The following is a 27,533-nucleotide window of genomic DNA, read 5'->3' as shown; positions in this document are numbered from 1 at the left end:
GTTTTGGCCTCTGAGATTTGATGTTTGTAGATAAGAATCAGCCTTTATCAGGTCTTTCCATTGTTTAAGTTTTTGCGTAATTACAAAGTCCAATAGGTCCAGGATATTTTTTCTTTTACTAAATGTATAGAGATGAAATAAATATTAGACATATAATTTTTTAAAATAAATGCTTATGTTGTTTTGTTATTTCAAACTAGATAATGATCTACATATTACTTCCTCACTCTCCTTAGATACAGAGGATCCCCAGGTAAGTGAATTCTTTTTTACATGTGAGAGGAGAACTTAGTAGATCACTATGATATCTAGGCAATGGGACATATTAAGATAATTAATTGCAATGGTTATTATGGTCCTTAAACCATTATTTTTAGACTTTCTTTTTTGATGGGGAAGGGATGAGATAAAGATTTATACTACTTCTTAGCTAATCATTTTTTTACTTATATTTTTATAGTTTATTCTTCCTCCCCAGATAATATTCCTTCCTAGATATTCTTTATCTTGCCTACTATTTCAAGATTAAATAAAATTAAAAAAAAAAGATTGGCAACATTATTCAACTTAGTATCATTCATGAACCTATTAATATATCTTTTATTCCACATTTCATATGAGTTGTAGTTAAAGATCATTAATGTCTGCTACAGGATCAACCTTTTATGGTTTTCACTTAGCCTGTTTTCTTACACTCATTTTACACAAATGTGATGTAGTTTAGATTTTATTTATTATCCTAATTCATTGACAAGTGTCATATGATACAGTTTTAAGCTTTAAGTCAGGAATAGTTTGTGCTCTATTGTTCTTATTTTTTTTTTTCATAACAATAAGTAGTAGTACAGGGAACTTATAAAGCATTTTTTCTAAGAATTGAACACTTTGCTTACTTGTCTGTGTTTTTGTGTATGTATACATATAAGTATATACATTCCTTTAAGCAAACTAGAAAAAGATAGCACTTATGAATTTTAAGAAGATTCTCAAAAATTTGAACATCATTCAATGTCGTGCTAAGGGGCTGTTAGTGTATCTTTGATTTCAACTTTCAGGGCAGAAGGAAGGAATTCTTTATTTTCTCTGATGCCGCAGAGAGCAAGGGGTAATAGTTGCTTTGATTATAGAGAATTTAGTGTGAGAGAGATATTTCTACTATTCTGAATTAAAAGTTCTAACTTTGAACTGAGTTTCCTATAGTAATAATGTTATTGAGAGGGTACTACTCTTCCTTGAATGTTCTTCCTTAGTAACAATAAAGGGATGAGAAGAGTTCAGAATGCAACACTTAGACTAAGAAATGTTAAGCTTTGTCTGGGGCCGTTTATTAATAGTTGATACCCCTAACAATTCAACTAATTTAGGCCAATTCCTCAGACCTATCTTGTTTGTGGTGAGCACAAACTAACAACCAATTTCATCCTTCTAGGAATTTTTTTTTTCTGGGACCAGTATCTGAGTGGTCTTATATATTTCTTCTTGATTCAACTCAAACCAGAAAAGCAAAGGAGTCAGGAACTTGGATACTTTGGAAACAATTTCTCAGGATTGTCTATACAGAATATTCATACAGGCATTCTGGCTTTAGATACATATTAAATCCCTATTTTACTGTGCGGTTAATGAAATCACTGACATCAAGAGCCTGGTACTTGTTCTAGGTTAACTACTTCCAGTGAAGATAGCAGCTAATCATATTGGAGTTTCATCTGTGCCCTTCCATATAGGATTCTCTTTGGTGGCTTATTATGTCTAATGAGCAGATTCCATTGTCAATAAAGGTTCCAGATGAGTGCTCTTTAATTCTTCCAATGGGCCTATATTCTGAAACTCCATGGTATCATTTATTATGGTTGGGTACAAAGAATTTGATCTGTTTCCAGACTAATGTGGACCTAATCTGTTAAAATGAAATTTAATGAAACTGAATATAAAACCTTCAATTTGGATTCAGAGATAACTTCATAAATTTAAGGTAGGGAGACATGGCTATCCAGTAGTTTATTCAAAAAACTGCAAGTTCCATATGAATCAACATTTCTATGGAGCCAAAAAAAACTAGAGGAGGTGATAATAAAAAGACCATATTAGGAATATTATGCGCAATTCATAATGCCTTATTTTAAAAAGATGTTAACTTGGAGAGAATCCAGAGGAGAGTGGCCAGAATGGTCAGGGGCTTCAGGGACATGCCATAAAAGTATTGATTTAAGGAACTGAGGATGTTAAACTTAAAGGAGAAAACACTTAGTATATGTAATAGTTATTGTCTTATATTTGAAGGGCTGTCATATGATAGAAAGATTAGACATGTTATATTTGGCTCCAAAGAACAAGGAGGAACAGCGGATGGAGGTTGCATATAGGCAGATTTCAGGTAGATGTTAGCAAACATTTACTCATTAGAACTATCCACAGGTGAAATTCACTGCCTTAGAAGGTAATGAATTCTACTTCACTAGAGAATTTCAAGAAAAGGCTAGAAATTGTGTATATTACAGAAGATTTTCTTAAAATGGCCTTTGATATTCCTTCCAGCTCTGCTGTTCTGAGACTATTGGTCCATAAAACCCATTTAGATTATAAATGACAGCTAAAATATTGTATATTTACCACAGCATAATTTTCTACTACTATGTAAATGAAGAGTATTTCTGCAATATAGAGGGTTATATATGTGTCTTTGTTGGTTAAAGTGAATATCTAAACCAGTTATAACATTTATAGAGGGAAATGTGTTTAGAGTTACAAAAAAGCAAAACTTTTGAAATAATATCCATTTGTATGTTGATCTATACAGATCCTTATATATGAAAATTGGATTAACAGAAAAAATGTTGTAGAGTGAATCTTTGTTTTATTAAGATTTATATAATAGATTTCTTTTAGCTAGTTCTCTAAGAATGTTTAAAGTATGAGGAAGCTGATACAAATTGTTTTTCTCTTAACTTTTTAGGAACACAAGCCATTATCTAAACATATTTTAATTTTACTAATATAACATTTGGACTGTCACTCCTCCCACATGTCTGGCCTACCTCCTTTCTTGCTCATAACTATAATGAATGATTTATTTTATTCTGCTTGTCCATTTGCCTATCACTGATAGTGGATGTACTGCTATCTCCTGATAACCACTGTGTTTCTCCCCATTGTTCTTTGATTCTAGTGGCTCATAATTTTCAGCTACATGGCATCTCTGTGAGAATTGAGATAGGAATAGGAATTGGACCTGTGATTTCATATAGAACTTCCAGATAAGGAAACTCCCTCTACCAGTTCAGGTTGTCATTTTCTCTCTAACTTCTAGTCTTGGAGAGTTACTTAGAACACCAAGAGAGTGACATATAAGCCTGCACAGCCAAAATATGGCAGAACTGGACTTGAACTTCATATCTTCAAGGCCAGCATTCTATTCATCTCTAGCTTTCTTGCTGCTTTTCTTGGGAGATTATCAATGTTAAAAAGATCATCAGAAATATTGTGAATTTTCCACATGTGATGCAGTCTTTCTGTAATTCAGGACTTTGCATGGCTGATTGTCCACTTATGTCTGTCATAAGATATAGGTGGTATTGGATTAATTCAGTGGAATGTGATATTTAGTTCTACATTATAATCTGAATGAATACATATTCTCTACTCTTTTTCCCCTGTATGGTTTATTAGACTAGACTTTCACTGGGCATGTTTTAATGCACCATGTGGCCAGTATAATGTCATGGAGTAAAATTTAGAGAACTTCACCAAATATGATGTATTCTTGTTTCAGTTACATTTTACTCCAGGAAATACATAAATGGCAGCAGTATACACTTCTGAGTGGATAGTTTATTGTTCCATGTATTGATAAAAAAAATTGTTGGACAAAGTTAGCTCTCTTGTTACATTTATCAGATAATCATACATAACCTTAATATATACATGACATTTTGGAGGAGAGCCTTTAGGATTGCATTGTGAGTGAAATGAAATCTTTGTAAACTACAAATTAACACAGCAGAATCACATATTTCATATAAATGTCAATAATGTGTTACTGAAGATGTGGTTTGTTAGAAGGAATGGTCTCTGATAGCCTGTCATTTACATAAAAGATACTCTATGAATCTGTAATCTTACTAAAATTTTATAGTAATAAGAAAGTACATATATGAAATAGTAGTCATTGATGTCATCATTATTGCCATTAGAATTTTTTTGTTTGATTTGTTGATTTAATGAAGTTGGGGAATTCCTGGTGTGGAAACTGTTCATGTACAGATAGATAACATATCTCCTACTTTTAGTCTTAAGAAAGTTGTTTGGATTACTAAGAAATTATGATTTGACTATAATAATATATAATCTTTGTTTCAGAGACAAGATTTAATCTCAGATTTTCTGACTCCACAGCTGACCCTTTAAGTATTATGGCACATTGCCTTTCTTGGATGATTTTTTTTATTCTTTTAGGATCTTTTCCTCCTTGAAGCCATTTGGTAATTAATTCTAGAGTATCTTGAAAATTTTTTTACCTCCAGCGTGGATTTCTTCTGAGTCCAGCTGTTTTTTGGCTTTGTTTTCTGACATTTTCAGTTGAATATATGCTCCTTAAAGGGACTGTTTTGATTTTGTATTTGTATCCTCAGCATATAATTTTGTGGCACATATCAGGTGCTTAATGCTTGCTGATTGATTTTCTTTTCTTTCCCAATTAGCAAACATTTGTTTTCTCTCTCCTACCTTCTCCATGTCAACAATAAAAAAACCCACAACAATCTTAAACTCTTTAAACAAATACTCATAGTCAAGCAAACTAATTCCTGTATTCTCCATGCCAAAAACATATATCTTATTCTGAATTCTAAATTCATCCCCTCTCTGTCAGCATACTCCCTCTTTGGGTTGTTTAGGATTTTGGTTTATCATTGCATTCACAATAGTTGTATTTAAAATCTTTCCGATAGGTTTGTCTTTTAGTTATTGTTTCTACATAAAGTGCTTTTTCCTGGTTCTGTTCACTTTATTCTTCATTCATTCATAGATGTCTTCCCAGATTTTTTTTTTAATTATCCCTGTCATCATTTCTTATGGTAAAAAATAGTATGATTTACATTTACATACTATATTTTTTTACCTCCAGCTATTTCCTAATTGTTGGATGTTCTTTTAGATCCTAGTTTTTTGGAACTTCAAAAAGAGCAACTATGATGAATGCTTTTCCTCATTATTTATCTTTTTGGGGTATATACCTAATAGCATTACTGCATTTATTTTAGTCATCTTGACAATCTAATAACTATGAAGTAAAGTCTCTGTGTTGTTTTAATTAATATTTCTCTTATTAGTAATAATTTGAAGAAATTTTTTCATATGGTTATTGATAGTATGCTTTTCTTTCTTTGGAAATTGCCTGTTCATAATCTTTGGCCATTTCTTGATTAGAGAATGATCATCCTTATTCTTAAATAGTCAAACCATTTCCCCTTGTCAGAGAAACTTGTTACACATATTTTTTCCCCCTTCTGTTTACCTTCTAATTTTAGTTAAGTTGATTTTATTGCTACAGAGTATTTCAATTATGTATTCAAAATTCACTAAATATCTTTGACATCAGATCTTTATATGATAAATTTGCCACAAAGAATATTTCCAACTAAAACTGTTTTCACTTCCAACTGTGCATTGATTTTATATAGAAACCCTTCAGTTTTGTGCAATTAAAATTGTTCCTTTTGTTTTGTGATAACCTTTTTTCCTTATTTGAACAAAAGAACTCTTTCCCATCCATACTTGTAAAAGGAATATCTTTCCCTTATCCAACTGTGCATTGATTTTATATAGAAACCCTTCAGTTTTGTGCAATTAAAATTGTTCCTTTTGTTTTGTGATAACCTTTTTTCCTTATTTGAACAAAAGAACTCTTTCCCATCCATACTTGTAAAAGGAATATCTTTCCCTTATCCTTTCCTATTTGTTCATGAAAAATATTCAGACTATTTTTTATCTAAATTATCCATCCCTCAAAAGTACATTGTGATACATGGGAGTGAGATGTTGATCTAACCTCATATTTGTCATATTTCTTTGCTATTTTTTTAGCCATTTTTCTTTGCAAGAATTTACCCCAGGTGCTTGTGCTTAACAATCATTAGTTCGTTCTCTTGTTTCTGCATTTTGTGCATCTAATCTTTTCTACTGATCAACTTTTCTCTTTTTAAATCAGTGCCAGATAATCTTGATTATTGTTGCTTTGTAGTATAGTTGAGGGTTGATGTTGCTAGCCTCCTTTCCATATCACTTTAAAAAAAAATTTCTTTGAAATTTCTAACATTTTGTTTCTCCAAATGAATTTTTGATGTTTTTTTCTTGTTCTATAAAGTAGACCTACCTTTAGCAATTTGATTGGCATGGCCCTGAATTTGAAAAGTAATTTAAGATAATATTATCATTTTCATTATTTTTATGGAGAGTTTTTTGTAGTTGTATTCCCATAATTCTTATATATGTCTTGGCAGACAGTTTCCTAGATTTTTTGTAGTGATTTTGAAGGAAAAAAAATTTTTTTTTTTTTTTTTGCTTTATCCTCCTCCTGAGTTTTGTAACTTACAAAAAGTTTAGTTAATTTTATATTCTACTTTGTGAAGCGCTTTTTTTCAGTTGATAATGCAATTAATCCATTATCATCTGGAATTCTCTTTGTTTATGCTTATTTTTCAGTTTCTTTTTCTTGTATTAGTGATTTTGTCAAGATGTCTAATTCTATATCAAATAGTTGTGGTAGCAATCATCATTGTTTGATCTTACTTAAAAGTTCTCTGGACTATTTCCAGTTACATGTAATGGTGCCTCTTGGTTTTTATGTTGGTCTTTTTAATGATATTGAATAAAATTCCTTTTATGCTTATTTATTTTGATTTTTTTTAACATGATAGAATATGTTTTGTTCAAAAGCTTTTATTGTATTCATATAACCATGTGAATTTGGGTTTTTTTATATATATAATTTTTCCATTGAATCAATTCTACATTTCTGGTATGAATTCAACATGGTAATAGTGTAAAAAAATTTTTTTAATATGTTGTTGTAGCATTGTTGCTAATATTTCACTTGGCATTTTTGCATCAGTATTCATTAGGAATAGTGGTCTGTAGTTTTCTTTATCTGCTTTATTTCTCCCTGGTTTAGGTATCAAGACCATAGTTCTTTCATAGAAGAAATTTGGTAGGATCCCTTTTTTCCTATTTTTGCAAATGATCTATATTGGTGTTTCTCAAATTGTGCTACAAGGAACCTTGAAACTCTCCAAGTTTTATTTTTAAAGCATTTAAAAAAAACACAGAATCTTTTGTTTGTTGATATTAAAAGTAATTTTAGAGGATTTTACTACAAGTATTCTACCAAAGTATTATTTAAAATGAAGGATTCTACCACTATGCAAAAGTTTGAGAACCACTGATCTGCATATTATTAGAATTCTTATTCCTGAAATGTTTGATAAAGTTCACTTATCCTTCTGGTCCTAATATTTTCTTTGAAATTCATTTATGGCTTTTTATTCTTCTGAGATTAAGTTTTTCAAATCGTTTTTTTTGCCTACTAAATTTGAATAGTTTAAGTTTTATTGGCATGTAATTGGGAAAAATAGTTTTTCATTTTGTTTTCTTCATTTTTGATTAGATTATCTAATGATTTATTAAAAATTATTTATATTATTAAATAATTTTAAAATTATTTATTTAATTAATCAAAATTTTTGATTAAGGATTTTTGATTTGTTGCTTTTCTGCTTTAAAAAAATTGCATTCCAAATTCATTGATATTTTTATTTAATAATATTTATATTAATATTTATATTATTAAATAATCAAAATTTCTGAGTTTTTGTGTTTAAGGATTTTTGATTTGTTGCTTTTCTGCTTTAAAAAAATTGCATTCCAAATTCATTGATATTTTCTTTCATAATTGGGAAAAATAGTTTTTCATTTTGAGGAATTGGCAATTTTGTTTTCTTCATTTTTGATTAGATTATTAATCAAAATTTCTGAGTTTTTGTGTTTAAGGATTAAGGATTTTTGATTTGTTGCTTTTCTGCTTTAAAAAAATTGCATTCCAAATTCATTGATATTTTCTTTCAATTGCTTAAAGACATGATTTCCCTCTGTGAACTGTGTTGTCTATATCCCTATAGTTTGACAATATATATTATTATAATTTCAATATATATTATTATAATTTTCTTTAATGAAATTATCATTTTTATGTTTTTGTCCTCACCCATTGATTATTTTAATCTCCATTTAAGCTTCATTCATTTCCTAAGATCCCTTTACTGATCATTCTAATTGCATTACAGTCAGTAATGTTTAGTATTTCTGCATTTATGAACTTTTCATGTCCTAACATATAGTCTTTTGTAGTGGTGACATGTATCACTGGAAAAATGTATATATTCCTTTCCCGTTTCATGTAATAATTGCCAGAAATCAATAACTTTTCTTTCACATTAATTTCTTTCTTACTCTTTTGCTTAGGTCTGAAATGAGCATACTGACTTGTTCAATGATTATGATTTCATTACATATTTCTCTCTGTGATTTAGTTATCTTTTCCTTTAAGCGCCTTTAGGTATTTACATGCTATAGCATTTGGTGCATATATAAAAGCACTGACAGTTTCATTATCTCAGGTGCTTTTAAGCATAATACATTTTCCCCACTTGTCTCTTTTAAATCATGTTTATTTTTACTGCTATCTTGTCTCAGGTAATACTTGCTATACTTATTTATTTGCCTGATTCACAATAAATTCTTCAACTCCTTATTTTTACTCTGTATGAATTTTTCTATTTCAAATATGTTTCTTGTAAATACTTCTCTCTGTGATTTAGTTATCTTTTCCTTTAAGCGCCTTTAAGTATTTACATGCTATAGCATTTGGTGCATATATAAAAGCACTGACAGTTTCATTATCTCAGGTGCTTTTAAGCATAATACATTTTCCCCTTAAATCATGTTTATTTTTACTGCTATCTTGTCTCAGTATTTTTATTTTTACTGCTATCTTGTCTCAGTATTTTATACTTATTTATTTGCCTGATTCACAATAAATTCTTCAACTCCTTATTTTTACTCTGTATGAATTCTATTTCAAATATGTTTCTTGTAAATACCATGTTGCTGTATTCTACTTTCTACTTCATTCAGATATCCTCTTCCATTATTGGTAAGTGAATGCCATTCATGTTCAACAGATGATTATTAATTTTATATTTCTCTGTATCATATCCTCTTTTTTCCTAATTCTTTACTAAGAAGAGGTGAAAGAAAAGGAATCAACATATCTGGAAGGAACTTAATACACTGACTGACAATATCATTATGGTGCCTGAAATGCCTAATCCTGACTGTTGATCCTTGGTACTTGAATTCTTTCTTATTGGCTGCTGACATTAGCTTTACTTTGATTAGAAAACTCTGGGTGTTAGCTATGACTTTCCTGGATGTTTTCTATTTAAGGTTTCTTTCAAGTGATAAGCAGTGGATTCTTTCCTCCCTCCTTCCCTCTTCCTCTTTCCCTCCTTTCCTTTTTTTTTGCCTTTTGATTTGAATATATCTGGGCAGGATATACTCAAAAGTTTTTTGGTTTAATAATGATTTTTAGGGAGTCTATTTCCTAAATTCTCTTTTCTTGACCTGTTTTCCAGATCATTTAGAAAAAATTAGTTAGCATCTTACATTTTCTTCTCTCTTTCTTTCCCCCTTCCTTCCTTCCATTTTGACAATTTCACTTGTGTCTGTGTTCTGAACATTGTGGTCTTCAGGTCTTCATACAGCATTACTAATCAGAATCTTACAAGTTTCTTGCCTCCCTGGGGTGTTCATAGAATACTGAGGGCTTCTGGGCCTCTCTGGAGTGTCCCTAGTCAAAACACAATAAGTTTGTTTCTGTCCCACTTCTCACCTTATCTTATCATACCAAGTTAAAACATTGTATACATCTTCAGTTATTGTGTTGGAAGGCTTCAATTCTTATCATACCAAGTTAAAACATTGTATACATCTTCAGTTATTTTTGTTGGAAGGCTTCAATTCTGTTTAACTGCTCATGCAGACTTTCTAAGTGAAGCCTTTTTTCGGTAGCCACAGCCATCTTGATGTCTTTTTGTTATTTTCTTGTGTTGGATGTAGGAGCTTACTGGTTTTGTTTTATCTAGATTTCTCAATCATTTTTGATTTTATGTCTAATTATCATTTTTGATTTTATGTCTAATTTAGATCTTTGCTGGAGTTTGTGCTGGGCTCTTCTGCAACCATACATGTTGCCATCTTAACTGGAAGTTCTTTTTACTAATTTGTGATATTATGTTGCTTACACATCATCTTCCACCATTCTTCTATATAATGTATACAAAGACAGTTGTGCTGATGTTGCCTCTGTTTGCTGAGTTTTTTTCCATTTAACTGGAACAGTGTCTGTACTTTTTCGGCCCTTTTATTCTGAAAATTAATAACTATGGTTAAACTTTTATTAATTTTTCATTTTCAAAGTCAACACATTGCTTAAATATTGAAATTGCATACAGCTTTGTCTTAAGTTGTCTATTTTCACTATGTTGACTATTTCTGCAGACAATTGTTCTGCCAGTTCAAATGATTACCAACTTAGGAACCCAGTCATTTCTAGGCAGTCTATCTATAGGCAAATTCATTTTTTGTGATTATGTTCCATGTTCACTATACCCAGTGCATTTTCTTTTTTGAAACTGATGTATATTATATTCATAGATAACACACACACACATACACAGACACACAAACACAAGACATGTAGATATGGGGTTTCTGAATAATCTTAATACCTTTCACTTATTAATTATGAACAGCATTTTTCATATTTTAAAATAAATTCATCTTCCTCCACATGCTAACTTTTGCAAGGTGTACATAGCATTTTCTATGAAAGCTCATCTTCCACCTTGCTTTCTCTGTCTTGGTTGGGTTAGATTGTCTTCTCCTAAAAAAGTTGGTTACTAGCCCCACAGGTACACTTAACTTTCATAATTACACATAGTTACAACTAACTCAAAGCAAAAGCATTTGTTTAAAAAAATCACAATAAGAACAATAGCTATAAAAGATTCCCCCTAAACCTCGGGTCTCCTTTTCTATATATACACATTGTATCAGTGGCCGTTGTGAGCAGAAACTTAGTATACTATTAGGCACAGAATTCATATTTCAGATACTGCGTGCTCTTCATCATCTTTTTCTTCTCATGATGTCCTCATTCAAGATTACCCTTAGACATAGTATCATTAGGGGTTAAAATTAAGTCACTTGGGCTCTCCGGCTGTGCTTCTCTAGGCAATTTGACTCTCAGCTGTCAGGAGTATTGTGCACTTATATTGATAATCAACTTCACTGTTGTCAGAGGTCATATTCCTTGCTTCCTGCTTTCAAATTTTTTGCTTCCTACTGGATCAGTAGCTTCAGTGAAAAACACCATGGTTAATGGAGAGGAGGAAGAGAGATAAGAACACCTCTTTCTCCTCCTCTTCCCTTCTTATGGAGGCATAGGGATCAAACTGCACAAAACTTTTTTGCCTCAACTGCTTTAATAGTCTCTTTAGATTTTGAAATGCCTTCGAGGACATGGCCAATCCATGGCCAACCATTGGAAAGCTACCTTTCTAATTTCATTAGGAAAACATCAGCACCTTGTTACCTGTTGTTGTTTGGTTTTTTTGCTTCCTTACTTTTTCTGATTCTATTAGCTGGTCTAGGGGGAGAAGATCGAAAACTGTAAACAATCCTCAGTCAGTATAAAAATATTTGCTTCATTTGGTTTAAATGATTTTGTTAAGTTTATTTTAGGATTTCTTTAGTACTTTTTCTTCTGTGGCAGATATTGGAGCATATGCTAAAACTGCCTTGATGTTAGTTTCCTTGCCTATAGTCATCATGAGCACGCCAAAGATGAAATAGTCAAAAGTCTCATGAAATTACATTTTTAGAGACGTGATGAAACTAATTCTATGAATTATTTGGCACCCCTACCAATTTGTTTGTCCATCCAAAGAGATCTGTGAATCATCTTTCCACTAAGCTGAAAGTTCTTTATATCTCCTGGTTTCATTTTGTTGTGAGAATTTTCAAATAGATGTTTCATTCCTTTAGTAGTGTATCAAATTGTTGGTCATTGCACAAATATCTCACAACTAGAGTAACATCAGTTTATATTAATAGATCTTCCAAAAGCTTGGTGGTTCTTTGCATCCGCTTTCTCCTTAGGTAGGATTATTCTCAGATAACAGGACCTCTGTATCTAAGACCAGAGTCTCCACTGTGTTGACATAACCCAGGATTACCTCTATGCTATTAAGAGGGATTGGAAATAGAATTAGTGATCTTATTTGTCTCATTTCAGTTCTAAGTTTTAGAAAATTATTTAACTTTTCCAGGCTGGCTAAAAAAAAAAAAAAAAAATTCTATTTTAGGTGTCATCTGATAAATTCCCTTTAGAAAGAGGAAATAGATTATTTGGGAAATCTGATGCCGGCCACAAAGATGTGATATGATAGTGATGGGAGATTTACATTATTTAGATTTACATTATTTAGATATCTACTAAAGAGTAGTAGGACTAAAAATAAAATAGAAGAAATAATTCTTTGGTTTGCCTTGGTGTTAATTTTATCCTTCAAAGGATGGGGGAAATCAACAAGGAGAAATTTTGTTCTGTATCTAATTCTTACTATCAGGGTGCTGGAAAACCCTGTGAAGTAGTGACTACTTCCTCTTATTATGATTGTGAAAGGAAAGGAAATCTGGTCACAGTCTTGATATGCACTCTAGAGTTTCAGGGAAGCACATTTGAATGGGTTCAAAGAAAAAGATAGGTAGTATTTCGTGGACTAAATGGCTGGACTTCAGCTGAAAAGATAAAATGAAATTATGAAGATACAAAGGAAAAAAATTCCAGTGAAGAGGAAAAAAGGAAGGAAGGAAGTAAGTTTTTAATAAAAACTTACTATGTGCCAGGCACTCTGTTGGACACTTTACAACTGTCTCATTTGATCTTCACAACAACACTGACTAATAGGTATTGTTGTTAATCCCCATTTCACAGATGAGGAAATTGAAGGAAATAGGTTAAATACTGAGGATCATACTGCTAGTGTTTGAGGCAGGATTTGAACTCAGGTCTTTCTGATTCCAAGCCCAGGGCTCTCTCCACTGTGCTATTTGACTAGGATTTGTTTGAAGAGACCCATGTGGATGCAAAGAAAACTTGTTCAACCAATTAAATTTTAAAAATAAGTTTATAGAGATGGAAGTAAAGGCAAATAAGAGAAAATGAATATAAGAACATCATCATTCTGAAACTCAGAACGTGAGGCTGCTAAGGAAAATTAAGGATAAAGGGAAGATTTTTATTATATTGGGAGCAAAAGAAAGATTATTGTTATTGTCATTCAGTTGTTCAATCGTATGACTCCTTGTGACCCTGTGGATCCTTTTGTCCATAAGGTTTTCTTGGCAAGGATATTGGAGTGGTTTCTACTATTTGCCATTTGCTATATCACATAGCTAGTAAGTGTCCAGTGCCAGATTTGAACTGAGTACTTTCTAGGTCCAGGCCCAGTACTTTTTATCTACTTATTTACTGAACTATTTGACTAACTCAAAAGGAAAATAAAATGGGATTGGGCCTTCAGGGAGTAGAAGGAATGATGAAAATTGACAAAAGGAAAAGCAGAGCTCTGCTCAGCTCTTACTAAACTTCTGTTGTCTCCACCAAGAAAGATCTGTGCTCTGGAAGTGGTAGAACAAAAGTGACTTAAAAGGTATTTTGATACCCAAAATAAATGAGCAAATAAAGAGAATAATAAATGAGCAAATAAAGAGAATAAAATGTGGACTAGATGAGGCATAATTAGATGGATTTTCTGGTTAGATGAGTTAGATGACTGTACTTTAAGAATAGTTGCATTGATGGTTCAATATTATTGGCCAAGGATCTCTAGTAGAGTGCACCTAGGCACCTAGGCACCTTTGCTTGACTGTGAGATAGTTAATTTTATCAGTGACTTGTAGATGATAAAAAGCTTGTAGATTTACTCAAAACACCAAATTGAGAGAAAATTAACACATATGACAGTCAGAATCTAAAAGGATTTTGACAGGTTAGAGTACTGAGCTGAAGCTAATAAAATGAAATTCAGTAGGCATTTACAAGTGCAGCATGTCCCAACAGTGCAATGTGATTACTAAAAATGCCAACTTGAACAGAATAAGGAAAAGTTTCCCGGATTAGGAAATGCCTAGATTTTATGTCATAGGACAGTTAGTTGAAAAAAATTGGAGCATGTTTAACCTAGAAAAAAGATTATTTGGGCATGGTGTTTGATATAACTGCAAATATATGAAGGATTGTTGAAGAGGATTTGACTTGTTGTATTTGACCCCCAAAGACAGAATTTAGAACAATATTTGGAAGTTGTAAAGAAGTAAAATAGGTCTAATATCTGGAAAAACTTGGAAAAACTTAGAAACAATAAGAGTTGTCTAAAATTGCATGAACTTCCTTGAGGGATTATGGATTTTCCCCTCTTTGCAGAGGGATGACCAGCCAGATGACTTCTTTTGCATATGGTATAGTGGGAATTCCTTTGGTATATAAATTGGATTAAATGACTACTAAAGTCCTTCCCATTTTTCAAATTGTGATTCTGTGGATAGCAGGAATAAGTCACACATTACTTTGGGCACCAGAGTGAGTACCTAAATTGGTTTCACAGGCTAAAATGATTTCCCTGATGATGATGAACTTCATCAAAACAAAGTTTGGTTGGGTTAAATATGTAAAGACCTTAACTCTGATAAAAACAATGGAGACATGTTTGTAAATAATACTTCATGTGAAAAAAATATGAGATTTTAGTTATACATGACTCTTAACTGACAGTATAATATGTCAGTCAAAAAACCTAATGTGATTAGAAAAATATGTTCAAAGAAAGGGAAATGATAGTCTTGCTGTACTCTATCCTAATTAGATCATTTCTGGATTATTGTTTTCAGTTTTGGGCACTATATTTTAGGGCAGGGGTTCTCAAACTACGGCCCTCAGGCCATATGTGGCAGGCTGAGGACATTTATGTGGCTGGTCAGGTTATGGCAAATGGGCTGAGGGGCGGAGACAGAGTGTGAGTTTTTGTTTTTACTATAGTCTGGGCCTTCAACAGTCTGAGGGACAGTGAACTGGCCCCTATTTTAAAAGTTTGAGGACCACTGTAATTTAGGGCATTGTAAGGGTGGAAAAAATCTAAAGGATGATAGCTTGAAGAAGCTAGAGACTTTCTAGCAATTTCAAGATATTTGAAGGGTGGGGCAGCTAGGTGACGCAGTGGATAGAGCACCAGCCTTGAATTCAGGAGGACCCGAGTTCAAATGTGATCTCAGATACTTAACACTTCCTAGCTGTGTGACCCTGGGCAAGTCACTTAACCCCAGCCTCAGGGGGTAGGGGGAAGGTATTTGAAGGGCTTTTTGAAAGAGAAGTTCAATTTGTCCTACTTGGTGTCAGAGTCTGAAAGTAGAAGTAGTCTGTGAAATTGAAGATAAGAAGACAGGCTAGGTGTACTACTGCTTAGATTTTTTTGAGCTTAGATTTTTTTGAGCCATCTCATTAGAAAATAACTTTATCTTAGTAGGTAACTGATTTTCTCAGTAAGTAATGGGTTCCTCTTCTTTGGATATTTTTGATAAAAAAATCAGAAAACTGCTTGTCAGTCGTATTGAAATAGGTTATCTATAAAGTCCCCTTTAATCTTGAGGTACTGTGATTTTTATTAAAGTGACTTACTAATATCCTACTGATCTGAAAAAAAAAATTACCACTAAGCCATTAGAAGTTTTCAGACCAGAGTATTTTGGATCTCTTATTTTTTAAAAAAAATTATATCTACTAGGAATGTTCATTTGTCTAAACTACCTTTACTGGAGAAAAATATACAAAAAGTAAATGTGTAATATTATTTCAGGGTACCCTCAAGACTACACCAGAATCAAAGAAAATGTGTAAAAGGTATGTATATCTTACAGTTAAATATATGTTGTGCACTTAATTCAATCCAACACACATTTTTGAATATCAGGCACTTTGCTGATACTAGGGACACAAAGACAGACATTAGGGAACAACCCCTGTTCTCTGGCTTATATTCAACTTGGACAAAGCTACATTTACATATATATGTACATAATATATAGAGAGTAAATGAAGAGTAATTTCAGTTTAGAAAGAGCAAAAACAACTCAGTGGGGGATCAGAAAAGGCCATCTGTAGGAGGAGACACTTAAGAGGGAAGATAGCGGTTCTATACAAAAGGAGGTGATCTTGGATGTCATCTTTTGTCTGCACAGTCTTTTAGGTAGGAATCAAAATTCATGCATGTATAAATGCTGATAACATTTTCCCTTTCTTTTTCACAGACCATGCATTCTCATATTAGACTCCTTGAAAGCTGGTTCTGTACAAAATACAGTTCAGATTTTGAGAGAGTGAGTAATATTATTACAATTTCTATAACTGTTTTAAAACTCACTAGGACTCTTAAGTTTCAGAATGTTTCAGAATGTTGCTGCTTTGCATTAATAGAGAAACTTTTCTTGAGAGTTTTTGACAGATAAGTTTGCAACTCCAAACCAAAAGAAAGGACATGTCAGTATTTGATTTTGTTATGTATGTAGGTGAGGTTTGTTATTTTATCATTGTTATGTACTAATTACTAAAGTATTTTCTCAACTGATTTTTAACAAAAGTGAATGAAAAACTGACTATTGTTAGCAAGTGAAGGAAGAATTTTGAAGAAATATATATCTACTAAATGCTGAGGATAATCGTGCAGCTTTTTAAAAAGATATTTTGTTTATTTTTTATTATGACCTATTATTTACCAGATATATGCATGGGTAATTTGAAATTGACAATTGAAAAACCTTTTGTACAAAAAGAATCAGACTTTGAAATGGCGTACAATTAACCTGTGAAGGAAATCAAAAATACAGGTGGACAAAAATAGAGGGATTGGGAATTCTATGTAGTGGTTCATAGTCATTTCCCAGAATTCTTTCACTGGGTGTAGCTGGTTCAATTCATTACTGCTCTATTGGAACTGATTTGATTCCTCTTATTTTTGAAGACGGCCACGTCCATCTGAATTGATCACCATTAAAAAGATTTTCAAGATGTTAATTTTCTCAAATTAAAAACCTCTTAATTGCAAATTAAAATTGTTTTCCATTATAAATATATTTTCTTAATTTCACAGTTACTTTGCATTTTTCTAATTGCTTTTTTAAAATTTTGAAATAAGTTTTAACTTTGAAGTAAGATTTATGGTCTTAAAATTTTGAAAAGCCACTGCCATTGATTTTTGAAAGAATTTTGGGTTTTAGAAGGATAGATGTCTTGATTTTAAGGAAGGGTGGGGGGAAGAGAGTGAAGTCTCCAAACTAAAAATCACTGATCTTGTATTCCTTAAATTTTTATTTAAAAGATGATTACTGAATATCTACAAATGGAAACTGATCATTAAAAACTTTAAAGATTTAGAGTAGAGTTTCCCAGGGATCTCCCTGTAGTGTTTAATATTTTTATCAGTAAGTTGGATAAAGACATAAATAGTTAGCATTTGTATTACATTTGCTAGTCATAAAGCTGAAAACAGCTAATATAGTAGAGGCAAGATTTAGGATTGTAAAAGATCTTGACTTTCTACAGTCAAGCAGGATTTCCTGAGGACAGTTTTAATGGGACAAATATAAAAACTAATACTTAGGTTCAGAAAATCATTGTCATGAATACAAGATATCAATTCATTTGAAAAAAGTTGTAGTTATTAGTGGACTTCAAATTCAAAATTAGTCACCTGTGTGCTATGAACACCCAAATAGCTACTTTAGTCTTAAATTGATTTAAGAAAGATCCAGTATTCAGGACTAAGATGGTGATGGTCTTTTGTATTTTTCTGGGCTCAGGCCACATTTGCAGTGTTACTGTCAGTTCTGAGTGCCACATATTAGGAATGTTTGAAGGAACTATATATGCTTAGTTTGAAGAAAGAAGACCTGGTGAGAACATACTAGTTTGTTGTCTGCAAGTATTGGAAGGATTGTTCTGTGGAAAAGAAAATAGACTTTGTTTTGCTTGCACCTAGAAGACAGAACTAGAAGTAATTATAGGTATCCAAAAGTGTAGTGACTAAGAAGGTAATGGATTTCTCATTAGTGGAATTCTTAGTCAACAATTTCTTTATCCTCAAGCAGACTTATGTAATCTGATCTCTTCTTGATTATGTTGTAGGGGATATTCAGGTATGGGTTGGACTAAATGATTTTTGAAGTACCTTTCAATTCTGAAATTTAAAAAATAAAAATTAAATATATACTTAGTCCCTCGTAGGAAATTAATTAAAGTATGTATTTCTTAAATTTGAGGAAGGAAACATTTGAAATTTGAGGCTATGTATTTGGTATGAAAGGTTAACATTTTCTTTATAATAGATTGACTTAGCAATATACTAGGACTATTGGATATGTTATTTTTTGAGAATACCTTCAGATTCCCTCTTTCTTTTTGTGACTATTTGCTATGGATTTGAGGGATGTGAAGTTAAATTGCCCTCCTGGCCCACAAGATACACTAATGGCTCTGAACATTTGACTTTATATAATCTATACTAATGTAAAATTTTACTTAATTACATAGAACTTTTAAAATAACTTGACCTGTAAATTAATATGTATATAGGGATTATGCAAAATTATACACCTGGTATTAAGTGGGTGAAAAACCTATTGTTTTAGTCTTGTAAAATACAGAATTCCACAAGATACACTAATGGCTCTGAACATTTGATTTTAATAAAAATATAATCTATACTAATGTAAAATTTTACTTAATTACATAGAACTTTTAAAATAACTTGACCTGTAAATTAATATGTATATAGGGATTATGCAAAATTATATATAATCTATACTAATGTAAAATTTTACTTAATTACATAGAACTTTTAAAATAACTTGACCTGTAAATTAATATGTATATAGGGATTATGCAAAATTATACACCTGGTATTAAGTGGGGGAAAAAAAAACTATTTTTTTAGTCTTGTAAAATATAGAATTCCTTTTAAAGATGTGCGATATAATTTTGTACAGTCAGGTTTATCTTTAATCTTTGTACCTGCTGCATAGAGACATAACAATTCCTACTTGAATTACTCTACTTATTATTGGTTCCAGGTACTTGGAAGTAGAATGGGAAGTTAGAAGAAAAACACATCGTGAATTCAGCAAAACAAATATGGTTGACTTGTGCCCTAAAGTTCCTAAGCAAGATAATAGCAGTGATTGTGGAGTGTATTTACTTCAATATGTGGAAAGCTTCTTCAAGGTATATGGAATTAGATTATTTGTTGGATTTTTATGGAACTAAGAAGTAGGGGTAATTCAGAGATGCTATATAGCAGTTTAAAAAATTTCATAATGTTGCATGTAAATATTGATTATGTCATAATTTGAAATATAAATTATATATTTAAATTGGTAGTGAAGTAATTTATCAAATAATATATGATATGTATGTTTAAAATGTTTAATAAAATAAGGATTTAGTGAAATTAGTGGTTAGTATGCACTATGAAGAATAATACTTTGTCTCTAGCCCACTGAAACTCAAAACATATAATCAGATAGTGAAAAGGGAACAATAAGGAGAAGGAATTATTGCTTCTACAAACATGGAAATTAGGAATCACCTTTTGGGTTAAGTGTTGTGGTTTCATTATTTCATGTATGACTGTCACCATTTAGGGACTTGATTAAATTCATGATGGTCTTCAAGACCATCATGAATTTAATCAACTCAGAACCTGCATGTTTCCTTGCATGAATGGGTCTTGAACCATCTGCTTAGAAGTTCTCTAAAAGCACACACACACAAAATTTTTTTTTGAAAATAAGATGAATAAGGTGGCGCAGTGGATAGAGCACCAGCCTTGAATTCAGGAGGACCCGAGTTCAAATCTGGTCTCAGACACTTAACACTTCCTAGCTGTGTGACCTTGGACAAGTCACATAACCCTAGCCTGGGGTATTATATACTATTGGCTTTCATTAACTATGTGTCATTTTGTGATTTTCCTCTCTCTTACTGTATATGATTCATGATAGCAGTGATGAAGACATTGTATAATACAATAATATTCTATTAGTACAATATTGATAGTATTGTATTAGTAGTATTGTCTAATTAGCATATTGTCTAATATAAATCTGCCTTTACCCTATCCAAAGGAATTTAATTATCAGGAAACTAAATTTACTTACTTGTACTAGTTTATTAATCTGTTAGCAGTCCCTGTTATTAGGTAGCATAAAAAGAATGGTGAACTGGGAATCAGGTGACCTGAAACCCTTTTTCTACTCAGCTACTGAATTAAATCTTCAAATCATAACTTTCTGGGTCTCAATTTATATATCTATAAGACTAATGAATCAGACTAGATAATTTTTAAGGTCTCTCCCAGCTCTAACTCATGTTAATCTATAGTTCCTGTGCATGATATTATAATGAAGTTCTAATATTTAGTGATAATACTTTAAAATCAGTGAATTCCAGTGAATTCCTTTTTCCTATTTTAATGATTTCATGTCAAATTACATGAATATAAAAATTTGAAATGTCTTCTTAAAGTAATTAAGCCTTCTGTTTCCTGTCTTTAGGATCCCATTGTTAATTTCGAATTACCCCTGCACTTGGAGAAGTGGTTTCCTCGTCAAGTGATAAGGGCCAAGCGGGATGATATTCGGGAACTGATTCTGAAACTTCATTTACAGCAACAGAAGGGCAATAACAGTTAATTCATCATTGATGGATGTAGAACTGGTGTTTTAAGAGATTACTGGAAAGCTATATACCAGCATTTGTGCTATCCTGCTTGCAAAGAAGAAAACACCTTGTGATTATTTTGTAAATTGTTCAAAATTATTTAAATTGTATAATTAATTGATTTTGTTTGGATCTGATAGATGGGGATAAAAGGGTAGAAAGGGGGAGATTGTAGATAAAGTTGTTAGGTTGAAATTAAAATTTGATAAATATTTCATATTTTTTTCAGTGAATATGCTTGAACTATGCAATCAACATATGTGATGTGAGAATGTTTTAATAAGTGATTAAAAACACCACCAACAAACCACTATATGGTTTTAACCTGCACAAGATTTTGGGTACGGGACCACTTACTCCTCTGGTACCAAACCCATCCTTGGCAAATCACTTCACATTGTAGCTTTTTTTTTTTTTTTTTTTTTTTTTTTTTTTTTTTTTTGCAACTCAAGCATGCCCTATGAATACTGTGTATTTAAAAAAAAATATTGTTGAATGCCATTTATGGCATTACTTCTGTATAATATAAAATAAAAAGCTCTTAATGTGAGGTGGTAAAAACCTACTCAAACATCATGTACTTGGTCAATTCCCTAGTTAGGTAAATTCCATCCTGCTTTAGTTAAAACAATTTTTTTCTTCCAGTTACTTAAGGAGATTGGGGAATAAGCAGTTTTTTACTTAGGGTGAAATTGTGAAAAAACTTAAGAATTTTTCTTTTAAATGTGAATTCGTTTGGCTTTTAAAAAACATTTTCATTGATACCTTTGTAAAATAAGATAGAGATACTTACTCATGCATTGTATGAGTATACACACCCTATTATTGAAAAAGAGAACATTTTTATCAAGATAAAATTGCTCTTATTTGCTTTCTATATGCTTAGAACTTTAACAAGCTAAGTATTCACATTTTCCCAGACTTATTCATTAGTTTATTGGAACTCAGTTCATTTTAAAAATCTATCCACCTAACTTTTTTTTGCCAGTAAAGCAAAAATTGTTTTCATCCTTTTAATATCATATTTTTTCTTCCCCAGAGGCTTTCTTAGGAGAGCTTAGTTCTTCAGTACATATTCAGGCAAAATTTTACTGAATTTTTGTGATCCTGATGGGATTATATCTGACTAGACTTCATGACTATCTGTTAAATATAATTCACTCTGATATTATCAGAAATATTCTGAGGAAGACAGATAATCATATTCCATTTTCTCAGATAAGAACTTTTTGTAAGAATATAATTTTAATCTCCCAACTCAGATTTCTCTTGGATTTTTATCATAATTGGAAGGAAGGAAAACCGAAGCCATTAGAGGTGAGGCTGAAAGGTCAAACAGTTTATTCCAAGTAATAGGTTGTGATGTCTTAGTGACCTTTGGCATTTTTTTAATTTTGTCACCACTTTTATATTAAAAATATTTGTCTTTTGGAGATCTATTATAAGAAGGAATATAATTATATGTCATTCCCAATTTGTGGGGCAATTTTTCTAGGTGACTTAATTATTTTGTATATCTTATTTTGAATATAGCAAGTATGGAAATCTCCTTGTGCTTTCTTAGTATTTTCATTTGTACATTTTTCAAAGATACCACTGTCATTATTTTTGAAGATTTGTTAAAATACTTACCCTTCCCCTACCAATTGATGATGGAAATATTGTGTTTTGAGAATGATTAATAGTGTGTTTGATATTAAACACGTTTTTAAACTCATGATATAAATGTGTTTTTTTAAGCAAGTTAAGACTTATAATGGAGTAGATTTTTAGTTGTATAATTCTCAATGCATTTCATATAGTTGGTGCTTAATAAATTATATAATATATCAATATATAATATGTTGACTACTATAAACCATTTTTAAAAGTATTTTAAATAACTGAATAAAAAGTATTTTTGTGTATCTATGATTCAGATTAGATTTACTCTCTTTTATAAGTGATATGTAAAATGAAGAGACCAAGTCTTTTAGCCAACTCAGGGGTTGAGAGGCAACAAGAAGAATTTGTTGTCTATTAATTCTTATTTAAAGCATAGCATATAAAATTAACTACAAACCTGATAGGTTTAGGCCATTTTGGAAAAGGAATTTCTTTAAATGAAGACCTTTAGCTATTTTCAGAAATTAACATCATTATTAATTACACCTTGTTTGTAAGTCCCTTGGCAGTTTACACAGTACCTTCCTGCTCATTGTTTTATTTGACCTTCATGACAGCCCTTTAAAGTAGGTAGAGCAGAGCTTTATCTCTATCATATTTGAAGAAACTAAGCCCCAGTGAATTTAACTGATTTGCCCATGATATTGCAGATAATAAATGATGGAACCAAGATTCAAACCCATGTTGTCTTACAACATTCATTGATCTTATTACTATGGCAAAGTGACAGATGTTTTAATCAGAAAGATTTACACATTGGCTACAATAAAATAAGCAATGAACTAGTTTGGTGAGATAGCAATTCATTTACTTTCATGAAGAGAAAAGTTGGTCTTTAATTTACTTTCCATTAGTTAATAAGATTGTTGCATTTTTAAAACTTTGATTTCATATAAAGGGTAATAAAAATGGATTATGTAATGATGAATCTATCCAGAAACAAGAGATACTCTATGCTTCATACATAGTACTAAAGTCTAACTGTTCACATGATCAAATAAGATTATATAAATAAGCACTTTATAAATCATTATTGAAGTTCTATAAAAGGTACATACTACTAAAACTATCAGTGGCAATGAGAATTCACAATTTAATTTCTAAAATTTCCTAATTTATATTTTGTCCAATTCTATGAATCATTTTGGAATTTGAAGGGAAAGTAGCTTTTTCCCCCCTTGAGGCAATTGGGACTAAATGACTAGCCTAAGGCCACCAGCTTGGAAGTGTTAAGTGTCTGAGACCACATGGTACACTATCCACTGTACTACCTAGCTGCCCAGGGAAAGTAGCTTTAAAGACTGAACCCATTAGAACTTTAAGGACACTGAACCCACTTAGAACTTTAAGGACAATTATAATCCAATAACACCAATTTATAGTCTTTCTTTGATTTCTTTAGCTACACAAATAAGAATTCCAGGTAATTGATTCCAGTTAAATTTTCCTCTGGACTTTATTAAACATGGGTTTTCTTTTTATGACCTTTGAAATATGGCTATCATACTATAATCCCACAGCTTCCATTTTCTACCCTCCCCCCAAAGTGTGACAACTAATTTTTAACAAGCTAAATTGTACCTTATACATCTGGCTTGAGATTCATTGTCATCTGCTCTAGAGGCTAAAAATTCAGCTTTCATTGAAGTTTTCATATGGTACTTAGAAGAGCTTTCCTGAGCTTTCAAAGCTCTCCTACTTGTTAGTGCTTATTTCTTCATGTTTAGAAAAAGATGCTTCATTGATTCTTCCTTTTTGCTGCCCTATCCTTATTACCTCTTGGACTCCCTTTCTTCTAGTTGAAAAAGAAAAAAGAAAAATCAAGTCCTTGTAAGAAATATGCACAGCCATATAAAACACATTATCAAACTGATTGTATTTGAAAATATATACCTCATTCTATATCTTCAGTCCACTAATTCTCATAAAGAGGTGGGTAACATGTTTTATAGCATTAGTCTTCTAGGGTTTGTTATGTTTAAAAGGTTCAAGAGACATAATTTCTGGGTAATTAATGAATAATGCTAGCATTTTAATAAAAGAAGTCAGTGACATTCTCGAATGCTGAAGACAATCAAGGCAATGCACTCAAGACTTTATAAGCCTTTATAATGTCTTTGGAAAAGTAGAAGTTCCAGAGTGTGGCAATCAACTTTGGTCAACAAGTAGTGAGAAAGAATAAATATTACAACGAAATGCTGAATATATTCTAATGTACTTAAGTCATTTACTTCCAAATTATCCCCAACCTAGAGCAAGCTAATCAAAGAATTCATCCCAATCCAATCTGAGTAGAGCAGAGTTGGCTTCCCCACCTTAGATTAAATTCCTTGTAAAGTTGGATAGAGTCTGACCATGACTGAGGAGAAAATTATTTAATGAGCTTCAGAGAATGAGCTGTGAAATGAGGACATTAGAAAAAGGGGAACTCTGGATCCCCTCAAATCATTGGTTATTGATAATCATTTCTCTCAAGTTGTAGTTACTATCAGTTATTCTTGTGGAACTTGCCCAGGATGAAACAATATAAGAATTTAGCTTATGATATATTTGATGTAAGGTTCCTAATTATTTGGCACAAAAGTCCTCCAAACTCCAAGAGTCTGATTTACTATCTTTAAATAATGAATTGCCTCACATGTTATGACATAATGATAAAAGAAGGCTACTTGTTTAGTAGCTTAAGTCTCAAATTTGGTAGCAAACAAGCAATACTAAGAGACCTTAGTAGACAAATGGAGCTTATGAAATAGATGTATTCATTGGCTGCAAAAAGATCATTAAATAAACAAGAATGTCAGCTTAAATTTATAAGCCATTTGTAATCAGTAGAAGCCATAGAAGTTGATTGATAGTTCATTTTAATTTGTGGATCTTGAAAGGCAGAAAGGAAAAATGTCTTACAGACCTTCCCTGATCTGTAGACAGGGCAAAACTTGGTGAATTACATTGAGACATATTGTCCTTGTTTAGCATGATGAGTAAAGAGCTTAGGCAGACAGATTAAAACAACAAAGAAAATCGTCTCTGCCATCTGCTATCTACAGGAGTTTTTCTTCCTGTTGCAGCACCTACTTTATTCCTGGAAAAAAGTAAATTTTTTTTTTTTTTTTGCATGGAAAAGAAAATTGAGCAGGAAACATTTTGCTTTAGGCTAATTTATTTTGCCTTGGCAATATACTCTCGACCAAAATTTAATTTTTAATATCAGGATTTTTTTTTTCCTATAAAGGCACAGAAGATTTCAAGATTTAGTTCTGACTTAAGTACTTAACCTCCAAGTTCCTTTGTGTTTTTTTTTTAGCTCAAACAAAGATGTTCTCTTTTTCTTGGAAAACTTCTTTGGGTATTTTGATATTTGTCTTGATAGAAGGTGACCTTCAAACTTTAAGAGGTAATGTCATTTTTTCTGTGATTATAAGAGAATTTTTAAAGAATACTTTCATCTAACTGATAACTGAAAAAAATAGAATAAATGATAAGCTTATAGAGTAGATGTATTTATCCTTGATATTTGTTCTATTTCAACTATCTTGAATCTCAATAAAGACCTTTCTTTTTGCTTTAGTAATTCCTTAGTCATAGCAAATTCACATATTTTTACTTCACTTTTGTATTATTTGTGCTGATGATTCAGGCCTGATAGTTCAAATATTGATAATTTTCAGTCTGGAAAAGAATGCTTAGGCTAATGGGGGAAAAACCTTTAGAGAGATCTTTTCATTATTTTGTAATACATCAAAATAAGACTGATTTCTAGCATCTATTAATTCAGAGCAGATGAAAGCCAGGCAGAATAGGAGTATTTAGTTATAAATGTAGAACAAATGGGGAAGGCATATTTTGAGTTTTCCATTTTAAAGCTCCATTAATGTATGAGTGTCAATCCCACTTAAAAAAGGAACTCAGGGAAGTTTTGCTCTTTTCCAGTGGTCATTAACTTCCATGTAGCTATCAACCTTTCTGAAGCCCAAAACAGTGTAGTATAAAATAATTGAGCAATACATTGGGCAATAACTTTGGTCTCCTATTAATGCATTGAGTAATGAATATTAAAAAACCCAAAAGCAAAATGCTTTCTCTTTTCTCCCATTTTGATATTTGATGTATACTTCATCTTAGTAACTCTTAACAATCCTGAAATAAATTCACCAAGGAGTGAAAATACTAAGTGGAAAAATGATCAAATACTTTTCTCTTCAATTTCTTCCCTTTGTATATGTCATCTTATACTTGGATCATTTATATATATATATATATACATATATAGTTTAAATACTATTAGCTACATACTATTGCTTGGTCTTTCATTTTGGGTAATAGGTTGTTTTTTCATCTTTCATCCAAAAGATTTGCATATGGTTTTATTTCATAGCACAAACCTATTTGCCTTCAGAGAAGATCCAGGAATCGAAGGTTTCAATTTCACAATTCTGGATGAGTTTACAACCCTCAATTCCTCTGTATGCAGAAGAAAAGCTTCTTGACTACAGAAAAAATAAACAGCAACTATTATTCCGCCAGAAGCGAGCTACTTTATTTCCTAATGGGGTTAAAATTTGCCCAGATGAAACTATGGCACAGATTATGGCAAACCACTTGAAATATTTTAAAGTCCGAGGTAAGTATTCACACTCTCCAGCTCCTAATATACACGCCCTACAGACTCTGTGTTAAAAATTAGAAAAGCTCTCTTATGTTTTATTGTTGTTGCTGTTTCAGTTACATCTAAATCATCATTACTATTTTGGGGAGTTTTCTTGGCAAAGATACTGGAGTAATTTGTAATTTCTTCTTCCAGCACATTTTATAGATGTGGAATTGAGGCAAAGTAGTAAGTGTTTGAAGCCATATTTGAACTCAGGAAGAGGAGTCTTCTTGACTCCAGGCCTGGCTATCTACTGTGCCATATAGCTGTGTT

The 27,533-nt window shown here is 31.7% G+C and overlaps 2 protein-coding genes and 1 long non-coding RNA gene across 7 annotated transcripts in view; all 3 read left to right on the top strand.

The window, feature by feature from the left end:
• The window catches only part of SENP7 (SUMO specific peptidase 7), a 135,319-nt gene extending 113,115 nt beyond the window's left edge, over positions 1 to 22,204 (top strand). For 4 of the 5 annotated variants that reach the window (XM_074301052.1, XM_074301050.1, XM_074301055.1 and 1 more), the window contains 5 exons: positions 201 to 253; positions 16,032 to 16,075; positions 16,483 to 16,551; positions 19,300 to 19,450; positions 20,782 to 22,204. In XM_074301052.1, the coding sequence (XP_074157153.1) occupies positions 201 to 253; positions 16,032 to 16,075; positions 16,483 to 16,551; positions 19,300 to 19,450; positions 20,782 to 20,919 (455 nt within the window). In that variant the 3' untranslated portion in view covers positions 20,920 to 22,204. The remainder of the gene's footprint in view (positions 1 to 200; positions 254 to 16,031; positions 16,076 to 16,482; positions 16,552 to 19,299; positions 19,451 to 20,781) is intronic. The other variant, XM_074301051.1, reaches the window with a different exon arrangement.
• LOC141561453 (uncharacterized) lies at positions 8,102 to 15,007 on the top strand. The gene is made up of 2 exons (XR_012488059.1): positions 8,102 to 10,004; positions 10,068 to 15,007. It is a non-coding gene; the product is annotated as an uncharacterized LOC141561453 (long non-coding RNA).
• Positions 22,205 to 22,764: 560 nt separating the features above from the next.
• Positions 22,765 to 27,533, top strand: part of IMPG2 (interphotoreceptor matrix proteoglycan 2) — an 85,513-nt gene continuing 80,744 nt past the window's right edge. The window contains exons 1-3 of the mRNA XM_074302073.1: positions 22,765 to 24,544; positions 25,917 to 26,006; positions 26,988 to 27,233. Coding sequence (XP_074158174.1) covers positions 25,928 to 26,006; positions 26,988 to 27,233 — 325 coding nt within the window. The 5' untranslated portion in view covers positions 22,765 to 24,544; positions 25,917 to 25,927. The remainder of the gene's footprint in view (positions 24,545 to 25,916; positions 26,007 to 26,987; positions 27,234 to 27,533) is intronic.

Source organism: Sminthopsis crassicaudata, chromosome 3, assembly GCF_048593235.1.
Source record: "Sminthopsis crassicaudata isolate SCR6 chromosome 3, ASM4859323v1, whole genome shotgun sequence".
In the NCBI taxonomy this organism is placed as follows: Eukaryota; Metazoa; Chordata; class Mammalia; order Dasyuromorphia; family Dasyuridae; genus Sminthopsis; species Sminthopsis crassicaudata.
This window is presented reverse-complemented; position numbering and strand designations above follow the sequence as displayed.